At 47.2% G+C, this 14,084-nt stretch overlaps 1 protein-coding gene across 3 annotated transcripts in view; it reads right to left on the bottom strand.

Annotated features, from left to right (window-relative positions):
* The window catches only part of Cdc42bpb (CDC42 binding protein kinase beta), a 96,308-nt gene that overhangs the window by 34,753 nt on the left and 47,471 nt on the right, over positions 1–14,084 (bottom strand). For all 3 annotated transcript variants that reach the window (XM_041633486.1, XM_041633487.1, XM_041633488.1), the window contains 5 exons: positions 13,934–14,082; positions 7,438–7,531; positions 5,042–5,242; positions 2,205–2,453; positions 1,297–1,376 (listed from right to left, as the gene is read on the bottom strand). In XM_041633486.1, the coding sequence (XP_041489420.1) occupies positions 1,297–1,376; positions 2,205–2,453; positions 5,042–5,242; positions 7,438–7,531; positions 13,934–14,082 (773 nt within the window). The remainder of the gene's footprint in view (positions 1–1,296; positions 1,377–2,204; positions 2,454–5,041; positions 5,243–7,437; positions 7,532–13,933; positions 14,083–14,084) is intronic.

Raw genomic sequence — 14,084 nt, 5'->3', positions numbered from 1 at the left:
GTTGCAGTATTGACAAAGTCAAGCAGTGTGCTCTAAAGGCTTCTTGACTGAGTGTGAGCAGAAACAGCTGTGACCACCACTGGCTTTCACCAGGATAAATCTACCAGCTGACAGCCTATACACAGGAGCCAACCATCACCTGTGGGTCAAGTTCTGTGCCTGTGCCTTCCGTGAGCCTTTAAGAATGCCTTCTACGGGAGGGGGAGAAGGGTGGGAGGAGGGGGAGGGGGAGGGAAATGGGAGGCTGGGAGGAGGCGGAAACTTTTTTTTTTCCTTTTCTCAATAAAAAAAAAAGAATGCCTTCTACATGTCACTTCCCACCCTCTCTCCCCAGCCCCCACACAGGATGGAGCCTGGAACCTCACACATGCTAGTCAAGCGCTGCTACTGAGCTATATTCCCAGTAGTCTTCCCATTTATTTTCATTTTATTATATATGTGTTTTATTATATGTGTATGAATGGTTTGCCTGTATGTTTGCCTATGCACCACCTCCATGCAGTGCCCAAGGGCACCAGAAGAGGTTGTCAAAACCCCTAGGACAGGAGTTAGAGATGGTTGTGAGTTATCCTGTGGGTGTTGGGAATGGAACCCTAGTCGTTTGGAGGAGCAGCCAAGCTTTTAACTGTCGAGCTATCTCTTCAGCCTCAGTTTTTAAATATTTAAGGGTTGTAGAAGAAAAAAAATGTGTGACAGAAAACAGAAGATGCGTATTACACTTGTCTATAGCTTAACGACAGGGACCATTCTGGCAAGTGCTGTGAGGTGATCTTGTGCCAACACCTAGATGTACTTCCCCAGCCTGAGAGCAAATCATGTGCACAACTGAGACGCAATCAGAACTGCAGCGCACACATGGGACCCAAGTGGTTGCTGGCATGGTGGGATGCTATCCACAGAACACATAAACTACACAACACAACAGTGTGTTCTGCAGCTGCCAGCGGAGTCATATGTTAGTGTCAAGCATTTCCACTGAACATACGCATGTACAATGATAATGCACCACCACAAATGGCAGACACTGGCATCGTCAGGCAATGGGATTATCTCAGCCCACTATTCTGTATGTGGTCTGGTGTTGACCACACACTGATGTGGCACATGAGCATATTTGCTAATTTTCCTTTTCAGAAATGCCGGCCGGTGCTGGTGCATACCTACAGTAATCAGCAGAGGACAAAAGACCCTCTGCATCTCTCGTGAGCGCCATCCTCCCAGCCCTATGGCATGAGCAAAAGCTCGAGAGCCCACTCTCAGGCTGTGAAGAGTGATGGGAGCTCGACCCAGCCTTACCTTTCTGTTGTGAATGTGAAGCCGATGAATGGCAAATGCAACCCAGAGAAGCCGGTGTGAGAGCCGGGAGGTAATATTTCCTGCATCAGAACACACATAACACAGATTAAACAATCTCCCTTCACATAAGCAACACATGCCGCCAAAAAGAGTGCAAAAACCTTACTACTGTGGTCACTACTGAGCACCAGCTATGAAAAGCAGCAATAATGTGGGCTGGTAAGATGGCTCACAGGGAGAGGCCTACAGGCCAGGCTTCCTGTGCTTCTGAAGCTTTTATATACATGAAGTAGTCATGGCAACAATGAAGCCGTCACATAATAACGAATCAACACTAAATAAAAAGGTACAAAATATGAAAAAACAAAAGCAAAAGATTTCAGATGTGTGCCATAACAAGAGCGAATTTTTGTCAAAAGAGTAATCCCTCTCTTTTAAAAGCAACACTAAGGACCAAGCTGAAGACTTAAAAATAATTGCCAAATTAAAAAACATTTTTGTTTTTAGACAGATCTTACTGTGTACATCTGGCAGGCCTGGAACTCACTATGTAGACTTGCTGGGATTGAAGGTGTGTGCTTCAGCTACTTTAATTTTTACTTTGTGTGTGTCTGTGTTTATGCCTCATGTATACAGTGCCTGCAAAGACCAAAGAAAGATATTGGAGCCTCTAGAGGTGGAGTGGGGGGCAGCTGTGAGTTGCCTAATATGGGTAATGGGCACAGAATCTGGGTCCCTCTGGAAGAGCACCAGGTAATCTTGACTGCTGAGCCACCTCTCCAGCTCAGCTGTCAAATAGTTTCGAAGATTAGAACAGTTCTGCCACTGACTGACTTGTTAAGCAAACGGTAGCCTGACACTTAGACCCACTGGGAGGCAGCCCAGAGAGGAGAGGACGGGACACTCACAGTGTTTCTCAGCATGTCATCATCCACGTCGAAGTTGGACGTGTCAGAAGGACTGCTCACATCAGGGATGTATGGAGCTTCTAGGTTTCGTATATTTTCCCAATTCAGGCCTTCGAAGAATGCATGTTTTTTAAAGTCCTCTATTCCATTCTGCCCAAGCCGGCGTTCTCTGCTGCATATCAGTCTCTGAATAAGATCCTTTGCTTCTTCAGAGACATCAGTGACATGGGATGGGAACTGAAATCGCTCCTGGGGAGGAAGGGATGGCCAGAGGACATAGTTAGGGAAACCTCAGATGTGCAGACAGTACAGGAAATAATCCTTACTTTACAATTTACCAAATGTAATCCAAAGCTAGGTAATTTTAATTCCACAAAGGCAAACAAGTAAATCATTCCCTTGGGGCCTGTGAGGTGGCTCAATGGGTAAAAGGCACTCACTTGCCTTGCAGCCTGGCAAATGGAGTTTGATCCCTAGAACCCATGTTAACGGAGGAGAGAACTCCACAAAGTTGTCCCCTGGCTTCAATGTGCACTGTGGCACATGTACCCACACGCATGAGAAGAAAATTAATTAAGATAAACTGACTTATCATAGCTGGCTTGTTAACTCCTACCCACAAATGACAATGACAGATTATATTTCTTCCTCTCCAAACGGCAGAGAACGCAGACAAATGTGCTGTGGAGACATGCGGCACAGCCCTCTCAGTGCTGGGCCAACACTGCATCTTGAAAGAAAACAGCCTCAAGAATCCACACTTTACGCTGCAGGAAAACTACAAACCACACACTCCTTAATTGTTGGGGACAAAGAACAGATTAAAACTCCTAACACCTCACATTTGCACCCTGACCAAGAGAACAAGTGTTCAGCTGAATTCCTATGGAAGGGGTTTGTTTAAAAAGAACAGAATAGACACCAACAATGAGAACCATGTACCCGTGTGGTACAGAAATACATACTGAAACACATGAACAGAAGCCCAGTCACACAACGTACCGCAAGTCGCAGGCTGAGAGCTGAGCTGCCAGCTACTCGAGGCGAGTATGCACTGTGTGAAGTCTTTCTAGGAAGTACTTATTTATGAGTTAAGAATCTGCCTCTACTTTGTGTGCTTGTTGTGTGCACCAAAGGTCCACACTGAGGTCTTCCTCAATTACCTTCCACCTTTATTTATCTACTTAGTTTCTGAGAAAGTCTCTCATATAAAACTTAGACCTCACTGATTTGTCTGGACTAGCTGGCTCCAGAATCTGCCTGTCCCTCCATGGGGCGACAGCTGTGCACCTCCACACCTGACTCTCCATGGGGATACAGCTGTGCACCTCCACACCTGACTCTCCATGGGGATACAGCTATGTACCTCCATACCTGACTCTCCATGGGGATACAGCTGTGCACCTCCACACCTGACTCTCCATGGGGATACAGCTGTGCACCTCCACACCTGACTCTCCAAGGGGATACAGCTGTGTACCTCCACACCTGACTCTCCATGGGGATACAGCTGTGTACCTCCACACCTGACTCTCCATGGGGATACAGCTGTGCACCTCCACACCTGACTCTCCACGGGCGACAGCTGTGCACCTCCACACCCGACTCTTCAAGGGGATACAGCTGTGCACCTCCACACCTGACTCTCCAAGGGGATACAACTGTGAACCTCCACAACTGACTCTCCATGGGCGACAGCTGTGCACCTCCACACCTGACTCTCCATGGGGATACAGCTGTGCACATCCACACCTGACTCTCCATGGGGATACAGCTGTACACTTCCACACCTGACTCTCCATGGGGATACAGCTGTGCACTTCCACACCTGACTCTCCATGGGGATACAGCTGTGCACTACCACACCTGACTCTCCATGGGAATACAGCTGTGCATCTCCACACCTGACTCTCCATGGGAATACAGCTGTGCACCTCCACACCTGACTCTCCATGGGAATACAGCTGTGCACTACCACACCTTTTACTTGGTTCTGGGGCTTCAAATCAGGTGTGCACACTACACAGCAAACACTTTACTGATGGAGTTGCCCCCATGCTGAAAAATATTCTAAGTATAGTTTTTACTTTGATTTGCAATGAAATATAAAGCAATTTTTATGTTAATCTTGACCCAACACGAGCAATTAATGGGAGACTGGTTGAAATACAGGTCAACTACATACAACTCAGTTTTCTGGGATGTGTAGGCATATACACACATACATGCCAGGTCGTGTTTGTGTTACAGCAGACAGAAAAAGGAATCCTGCCCATGGATCTCCAGGGCTGGGTGTGCAGTTCTGTGGTAGGTCAGTCAAGTGTGTGCTGTGGGGCTGAGGTGGAGATAGAACAAGGACACAACATCAAATGAAAAATAAAAACCCTGAAAAGGGAAAAAAAGGAACATACTGGGATGGGGAAGGAACGAGGATGCCCTACGTGGAGGTGAGCTCACTCATGACTGTGTCCCAGGTGGCATCTAAAGCCGAAGTGTCTACAAGGACTTCCCAATACGACTCTAGGCTCTAAATGACCACATGGATTGTTCTACACAAGCCTGCATCTCCTCCAAGGAGTCTGGTCAGTCAACACAGGCTCCATTAGGTACACAGTATCTCCTCCTTTCCGTCCCACGCGTGCAGTGTCACCATCTTATGTTGATGACATCACAAACCTCTGCCCACCTCTCCTGTCCCGCCACCCCATCTGGCCTGAACACCATTAGCCTCCACCTCCCCACCAGCCTGTGCAGGCACTAGAACAGCCTCATGGTTCCTCCACTGCTGCCCACCCCGCCAGCCCATGCGGGCACTACAACAGCCTACAGCATCTCACCTCATGGTTCATGATCTTGCCATAGGTTTCCACCAGTGACTCTGCATAAAATGGCGTTTCTCCATACAGCATCTCATACATGCAGACGCCCAGCGACCACCAGTCACACTCAGGTCCATATTTGCCCATGCCATCCTCCATGGCCTGCAGGATCTCTGGTGAGATGTAGTCAGGTGTACCCACAGCCACTGAAGACTGAACCTTGGGAGAAGAAGGGGTGATGAAGGGAAGCCCGACAGCATCGCTAACAACTACACATCTCTATCTGCTTCCCTTAGAACCCTGCAGCTGCAGAAAACAGCAACCGTGACATAAAAGTCCCCAGAGGCAGCAACCCTACACCTTCTGCCCATGCTCCCAGGGTAATCTAAGGGCTCCGTGTCCAGGCCAGCCCTTGACTTTTCTGTCCAACACAAAGCCTAAGGAAAAGCATACGTTGGCTTCTAACAAGCCCCCAGGGGCTATGACTTCCTAGCACAGCCCACCCTGAGTACCCAGAGAGAAAACAGGTAAGTTGGCCCAGCACCAACTGTGTTCCCAAGAGAGTCTCTGCTCAGGGGCCTGAGAGGGCCCACAAAGAGATCAGTTCCCCACAGCCCACATCAGCAGGCACATGCCTGCAGCGGAGGCACTCGAGCAGTGCTGTATTAGGAAGAGCCAACCACCACAGAAAAGCAGAAGAGGATGAGATACACAGATGGGATAAAAGCAGGGCAGGAATGGGGCAGTGGTCACAGGCCCATTGAAGAAGAGACTAGACTCTCTAAGGTCCCCTTTGGAAAGAGGGTCTGGGGGGTAAGCAGTGTAAGAGGTGCTACTCAGTGGACAGACAGCAGGGGTCTGCCTGGCACTTTTCAGCACAGCAGCCTGCAGTGGTCGTAAGTAGTAAGGGCGGCAGCGGTGAGTAAATGTCCACTGTGGTAGATGGCAATGTAAATGCACCTACGGACACTGTGCTCTCATTACCAGAATAGATTTGACCACAGCACCAACCTACCAACAAGTTAACATGGAGGTTAAAATTTACAAAAAAAAAAAAAAAAAAAAAGCACAGGGCAGTGGAGGAGAGTACAAACAGTTCCACGCCTGTGCAGCACGGTGAGCTGGAGCCCCATGGGCAGTGCAGCACGGTGAGCTGGAGCCCCATGGTCTGTGCAGCATGGTCAGCTGGTGTCTGCACATAGATGTCCCAAAATATACTGGCAGGAACTGTCTGGGACTCCTTTTTAGTGCAGGATTTAAAGGGTCAGAACCTCCTGTATGGGACTGCAAGGGCTGCTGCAGTCATAGGAAAGAATGCGATGACAAAGAGGGCGGGGAGCTGGCCAGCGAGGTAAGACACACCAACTACTCACAGGCCACCTAGCTGCAGTGTTGATTTGACCTGAGGTACCAGGTGAACCAGGCACTCTCCTGTCCCACATCTGGGGCTCACAGCACTCTGCACTAAGGAACCCGGTTTTTAGGCCTGCAATAACTACAAGAGAAAGCTGAGCTTGCAGAAAGCTGCCTGGAGCTGGCCCTCCAAGACGGAGAGGGCTTCTCAAAGGGGGGAAGGGCTGCTCTCACTTGCTGCAGTGTAGCTTACAGTCACCCAGGGCTCTGAGGAGCCTGACAAATCCCCAATGGCACCCATATGTCATCGCAAAAACAGAAAAGAAGGGCTGGAAGAGTCTAGTCAATAAACTGGACTTCTTCAAGATCCCTTACAAGATGAGAATCTTTTTTTTTATTTTTTTTATTTTTATTTTTTTTTAAATATTTATTTATTACGTATACAATATTCTGTCTGTGTGTATGTCTGCAGGCCAGAAGAGGGCACCAGACCTCATTCCAGATGGTTGTGAGCCACCATGTGGTTGCTGGGAATTGAACTCAGGACCTTTGGAAGAGCAGGCAATGCTCTTAACCACTGAGCCATCTCTCCAGCCCCACAAGATGAGAATCTTGTGTGCTATCGTCATAACCCACACTGTTAAAGGAAGCTGGCAGTAGGGGTGGGGTAGCACGATGGCACACCATTATAAACCCAGTGCTGGGGAGGGAGGACAGGCAGGCCCCAGGACCACTGAGCCTGTGAGTTCCAGGTCAGTGAGGGACTCTGCCTGAGGAATTTATCCCAGGCTGGCCTCTGGCCTCCAGATGCACACATGCGCATGCACACCTGTACACTCATGCACACAAATCTGCACACAGCATGTACACACATATATGATTTTCAAACTTTAAAAATTTCTCAAATAGAAAATTTCAATTGTCTTCTAAACAGATTCATTTTCTTAATTTACATTCAAAAACTGGATTTTCTTAATTTTATGTCAAACTGAACACTTAGTCCCCTTTTAACTACAAGTCAAACTCAAAAGCAAATGGCAATCTTCAACAAAAATACCTACAGTTCCATCATCATTCATCTTCAAACACGATCCAAAGTCAGCCAGCCGGATATGACCATTCACATCCAAAAGGACATTGTCAGGCTTAATGTCTCTGTTGGTGAAATAAGCAGAGTAAGTTAACTGTCCCAGCGGGCTCACAGGGAACCGTGGTCGCCCAAGAGCAGCCATAACCAAGCAGAGCAACTGGAGCAGCACCAGCAGAGTTGTCACAGATGCCAACCCCTCCCCCAGCAGCACTGCAACTCCTGTCACCCGCCACCTACTAAGGTTCCCGAGTATCCACTGCCTTCCTGAAGGGGCTCATCAGCACAGGGCCAGAAAATAACATGGCACCACGCTTGGAGAAATAGAAACGGAGACCAAGGGACAAGCAGCATGGAGGGAGATGAGCAGTAGCTACCAGGAGGGATCCGTATCAGAAGAAGTAATGGAGTCAGGGAAGAGGTGGGCACAACTGTTTGCAGGCTAACAAGCTGCTCTGCACACTGAAGCTGAGTAGCCTGTAGCAAATGGCACAGTCACACAGCCAAGGAAGACACTCAAAGCCCACACTGTCAACTGCCTATGCCCAAATGCTGGGCTGAAGCATATTCACAGCCCTGAGAATATAGTCATTACAGACTACCCTGAAAGCAAGAGAACACGTCCACCAAAGTCACGCTCAAGTCTGTTTGCAGCAGCACCACACACAACAGACAAAACATGTCCAGCATCAACTGCATGAGTGTGTGTGCAGGAGTGCGTGTGCAGGAGCGCGTGTGCAGAGCGCGTGTGCAGAGCGCGTGTGCAAGAGTGCGTGTGCAGGCTGCAGTGCAGCCACACGGCCACGGGGGGGCGGGGCACAGGGCAACAGGGATTCTGCCACAAAACCACAAGTCAGAAACAGGAGAAAACTAGCACAGCACTTGAACCTGAAATAAACACCCTCACACAGACGTGAAAGGGAAAAGAAAGGTCAGGTGTGGCACACTCAGAAAGGCAAAGCTAGAGGTCAGCCTGGGCTGCAATGGGAGACTAGAAAAAGAAGGAAAGGTGGGGGAGATATGACATAAAAAAAGGAACAGCAGGGAAACCAAAATGCCAGAATGGAAAAACACTAGGAAAAAACAAAACCAGGAAGAGGATTTAATTAAAGGAAGAAACAGGAGAAAAAGATAATCTGTAACCTCAAATGAAGACTAATTTACAAGATGCTTAAGGGAAAGTGAGTTTAAATCAAACCTAATGGAAGCACTGAGGGAAGGAACCTAGACAACACACCAGAGTTAGACTAAGGAGCTGGAGACTGACTGAGATGGGAGCCCACAAAGGAACCCAACAGACATAAGGAAACCAGATAATAAAACACGGTTTCCATCTGAAATAGAACCCAAAAACATTCCACATCCTTGTAAGCTCAGGGTTAGAGAGGCTGTAGCAAAAGGATCAAGTTCCAGGCTATCTTGTTGGCAAGATATCACCTCAAAAACAAAAAGAAACAATTTTTATATATGGTATGGTTCAGTATATATAATTAAAAACAGGCAAAGCTAATTTTCATTTCCAAGGCTCTTTTAATATTGTAGTCTCTTGCCACAAAAGGCCACTCAAATTAACTAATTAAAAACCCAGGACCCAGAGAGATGCTCCGTGGGTAAATGTAATGGCCATCAAGTCGAGAACCTAAGTTTGATACCTGGGACTCCTGCAGTTTGTCCTCTACCCTCCTTACATGCATGTGCCTACATTCATACCAACACACACAAATGTAACCAAGTAATTATGGCAATGGCTTAAGGGATGTCTTGGCTAGGACCAAGTATCACAAGTTAGATACAGAACCTGCTGACATGAATGCCACCACTAATCCTGGGGCCTCAGGCTCTTGCTACAGAAGACTAGTTAGTCAGTGCTGTGCTGTCTCCTTTCCTTAGCTGTGTGGTGTTATCTACCCATCTAAAACTAAATTCCCGTTCCTGTTCACCAGCAGAGAAAAAGAAAAAAAATCTGACAAAACCCCCCTGTATTCTGAAAGCCTTTCCTTCCCATGAGCGATCAAGACAGTCCCAGTCCCAAAGCAGTATGGGTGTTCAGTGCACCCAGGTCAGGCTTCCATCGCCAGGCTGCACCAGGCAGCTGCACAAGAGGACACCTGACTAGCACTTCTGAGAGTTTCTTCTGCTTTATCTTCTACCCTGCTTTCTGTCCCCCTCATTTGAGTTTTTCGAGGCTCCTTTTGCCCTCTGGATGCCCACTTACTAACTTGCAGCTGATCTGCATCAACATGTCTGTGAAACACGCCCTGTTTTCTCTGGGCATACACACTGTTCTCGCCGTAATCCTCTGTGCACCTCTCACTGTCTTTGGTTTCAGGTCCCTAGAAGCTGACTTCTCAGGAAGGGGCTGCATACATGGGCCTGAGTGCTTCTGGGTCCTAGATTTGTCACTTGTTTCCTTGAGCACCAGGCAGAGGCTGTGAAGTTTGCAGAAGTCCAGCTGTGAAGAAGGGGTCAGTGCACAGAGCCATCTCAGCCCACAGAGCAGCGGTTCTCTACCTTCCTAACACTGCGACCCTTTAATACAGTTCCTCGTGTTGTGGTGACCCCCAACCATAAAATTATTTCATTGCTACATCAAAACTGTAATTGTTCTATTGTTAAGAATCATAATTAAATGACCCTGAGAAAAGGTCATTTGAGCCCCAGCCATAGCAAAGAAGAAAGGAGCCCAATTGTGGCCTATGCTTGAGCTCTGCTGTTGAGTTCACCACAGCACAATGCCATTTGTGCACCCCAGAGACTCACTTCTGACACTGCCAAATGTAGCAAGCACACCTACCTGAGGCTGGACAGCATTGACTCTTGCTGTGCTATGTTTTAGGTGGGCCATCTACATACAATCTGAATTGAGTTTGTTTGAGAAGAATAAACGTTTTTGAATTATAAAGTCTTACTCAGTCAAATGACTGAGGAAGGGCTGGAGAGATGTCCAGGTGTGGTTCCTAGCTTTCACACCAAGCAGCTCCGTCACCTGTAACTCCAGCACCTGGGGATCTGATGCCTTCTTCTGACCTCCATGAGCATGTCACACATACAGACAAGCAGGAAAATATATGTACACACACTGATAAAAAAAACAAACAAAATTTAAAAAATAAAAGAAAGGAGTTTTCTAAATAGGAGAAAAAAGGGAAAAAATAAGCTATTTAAAATAGAACCTAATTTGGGCTGGAGAGATGGGTCAGCAGTTAAAGAACACTGGCTGGTTTTTCAGAGCACCTGGGTTCAACTCCCAGTTGCCAAATGGCAGCTCACAAGTATCTGTAACTCAGTTTCAGGGGATCTGGTACCCTCACACAGACATGCATGCAGGCAAAACACCAGTGCACATTAAATAAATAAATAAAATATAACCTAATATCCTAAGAGGCCCGTGACAAAGATATTTCTGTCTGTATTATGAAGCTGGCAAAGTTTTGTCACAGAGACAAAATCTAAATGTTATGAACCAAAACAGGGCTAGTGTGATGGCTTGGGGGTGAAGCCTGGTGATCTGAGTTCTATCCTGGAACCCATATTAAGAGTAGAAGGGGAGAATTAATTCTCCAATCTCCATACATGTATCGAACACACATGGCCACTTGTCTCTCCCCCCCCCCCCACAGCATTTGAGAGCTGGTTCAGTGATTAAGAACACTTGTTGCTCTTCTAGAGGGCCCAAGTTTGGTTCCCAGTCCAAGCTGGGCAGCTCATAGCACCTGGCCTCTGCAGGCTTCCATATATACAGTTGTGCTCACGTACATACATACATACACACACACGCACATACATACACACAGATACATATACATACACGTATGTATGCATTTTAAAAAGAAAAACTGAACTGCAATAGCCAGACCTGGTAGCATGCATACCTATGATCCCAGCTACTCAGGAAGACAACAAGTACAAGACCTGCCTGGGCAACTGGTGGAAACTGTCTCATGAAAAAAGGGCCACGTGTGGAGTCACTCAGTGGTAGAATGTGAAGTTCTAGGTTTGATCCTCAGTAGGGAAATATGAACAGTAATCTAAGAACTGCAACAAGCTAGAGAAGCAGGCATACCCAATAAAGAGCATGGGGGACGGGGCACTGACAAACGCTCTCTGAGCTACAGGGAGCACTGTATACTCTGTGGTCCCCAGGGGGTGAATGCCACCTAGCTGGGCCCTGCTGCATTCCCTGGTAATGAAGCTGCACTCTGTGAAATGGAAAAGTCCTTCCTTCCACAGTGGGTGCTGTGTTCCCTTAGGGAGCCTCCTCGCAGAGGCCTGAGGCAGCTGGGTGGAGAGCAGCGCCAGTGTGTGCCCAGTTCACACAAGGCCCTGGATCCCCAGAAACACATAATGAGCAGAGAACATATCCACACCACTGAGACATCTCTGCAGAGTTTTGGGGATTAGGAAAACAGAGAAGCAGCAATGTCAAAAATCTCAGGAAGTGACATGCAGCTTGACGTGCTCCCTGGGTGAAAGTTACCACCTCAAGTCCCTTCTCAAGGAACTACCACAGGAAAGAATGAGCCCAGGGGAGCAAAGACTGCAGATGACAGAGTAGAGGAGACACACCTCCCTACTGTACAAAGCTAAAGCACAGCATGGTCTATGGGACTCATGACAGAGCCTCAGAGAAGTATGGAGGAAAACATTCATTCCAGAGAAAATTATAGTTTGGAGCCAACAAGATGGCTGAGTGGGTAAAGTTGCTTGCTGCAAGGTTTGATGAGCTGAGTTCAATCCTTAGACAGGGAAGGAGAAAACATTGCTAGATAGTTGTCTTCTGATTCCCACAGCACAAGTACCTCTCCTGTCAGGGACCAGCCTTGACAAAAACACCACTTACCAGGGCAGGGACGTGGGGATTTAGAAATATAAGTAACAAACACAAAGATACATAAAAAATAATACAGCAGAAACCACAGAACAGTACCAGGAGGGCGTTTTAGTGAATACTGAAACCGCCTGTGTCTAATCTTCCACACACTTTTATACCCAACACAAAATGGGGAAGAAGGCAGCAAAAGGCTTCTTTAACGTGACACAAAGGACAACTCAAACAGTTGATCGCTTTAACACTTTGAGACATCAAGTCATTGGCAATCTGCTGTTTAGGCAGTGAAGTCACCCTTGACCAAGTATCTCGAAGGCAGCCATTTCCCATATTACAAAAGGAAGAATAGAAGTACATCCTGTCAGGAAGGAACGGGTCTACTTTATGGGCCATCTTAATGTCTAAAGAACCAAGTAAACACATCTGGAGTCAGGACTGTCAACCTTTGTCACTTGACAACCTTGACCATCAGACAAGGTAGAAATAGGCTCATATTTCTGGGTCTCCACAATGCCTCCCTTTTTATTAATTTTAATAAAGTCTGTGCCTCTGTAACAGGACAGATGACTGAGTCTGCCTTAGGTAAATACTCTCCCTAAAACAAACAAATAAATCTAACAATAAAACAAAATTTTAAGATATATACACTTTGGGCTAGGGAGATGGCTCAGTGGTTAAGAGTACCTGCTCCATAAGTTTCAGGGCATGAGTTCAAATCCCCAGCACCAATGTAGAGAGCTGGGTGTAGCTACCTGTATCTGTAACCCCAACACTGGGGACAGAGAGTGGCTGCCCAGCACATGAAACAGCAAGCTCCAGTGTAGTGAGAGACCCTGTCTCAAGGCAGTGAGGTGTGTGTAAGTGTTTATGCTCACTCAAACAGACATAAGAAAAAAAAATCAATAAAATAAAAACAAAGGGATTTTAGAGGCTGAAGAGACAGCTCAGTGGTTAAGCACTTGGTGTTCTCCAGAGGACAGAAGTTTGGTTCCCAGGACCCACCGTAGGCAGCTTGTGACTACTCGAAACTCTAGCAATCTGACACCCCTTCTGCATTTTTCAGCACTCACAAAAGTGGCGCACACACAAACACAAATCCTCTTTTTAAAAAATGTCCTCTTTCATCCATCACAAGCTGTAATAGTCAGAGACATTTCACAGATTCTCCCAGATGTTATTTTCTAACTGGGGCAGGGGTCCTACGGGAATGCACCTGCAGCCGAAGCACCGTTCTTCTGGCCTTTCCCCCGGCTGTGACAGAAACACCTATGCTTTAGTCCTCTCCTTCCCTGAGAGGGCGTCATGGGCCAGTATGGACAGAGGAGGGCATGGAGGTGCAGTGGGATGGAACTACGTGAGTGCCAGTAGGGATGGGCTCTGTAAATGGACCCCTAAAAGCCCAGGTGCCTCAGCTGTTGGGAATCAGGACATCACAACTGGACTGGATGCTGCAGGCTAAGGGTGACAGGGACAAACCACCCTATGCTGACACTCAGTCGCTCAGTGAGTACTTGTCAACAGGGGGCCTGGATTCCTCAGGGGTCCTGGAACCTGAAGCCCAAGACCAGGAACAGGATCCTAGTGAAAATGAGAATTTTAATGTTTAATGTAGTATTCATAAATGTCATGAAAAGGTGGTTACCTGTGCACGTAGTGAAGCTGATGGATCGAATCAATGGCCAACACCATTTCACCAATGTAGAACCTTGCCATGTCTTCTGGAAGCTTGTCTTCAAATTTACTCAGCAGGGTCAACAAATCACCGCCCACATAGTAATCCATAACCAAGTACT

The sequence above is a fragment of the Microtus oregoni genome, unplaced genomic scaffold (assembly GCF_018167655.1).
Source record: "Microtus oregoni isolate MIOR12 unplaced genomic scaffold, Mior012 000043F_ref0000047, whole genome shotgun sequence".
In the NCBI taxonomy this organism is placed as follows: Eukaryota; Metazoa; Chordata; class Mammalia; order Rodentia; family Cricetidae; genus Microtus; species Microtus oregoni.
Note: the sequence above shows the minus strand (reverse complement) of the source record. Positions and strands in the feature narration are given on the sequence as shown.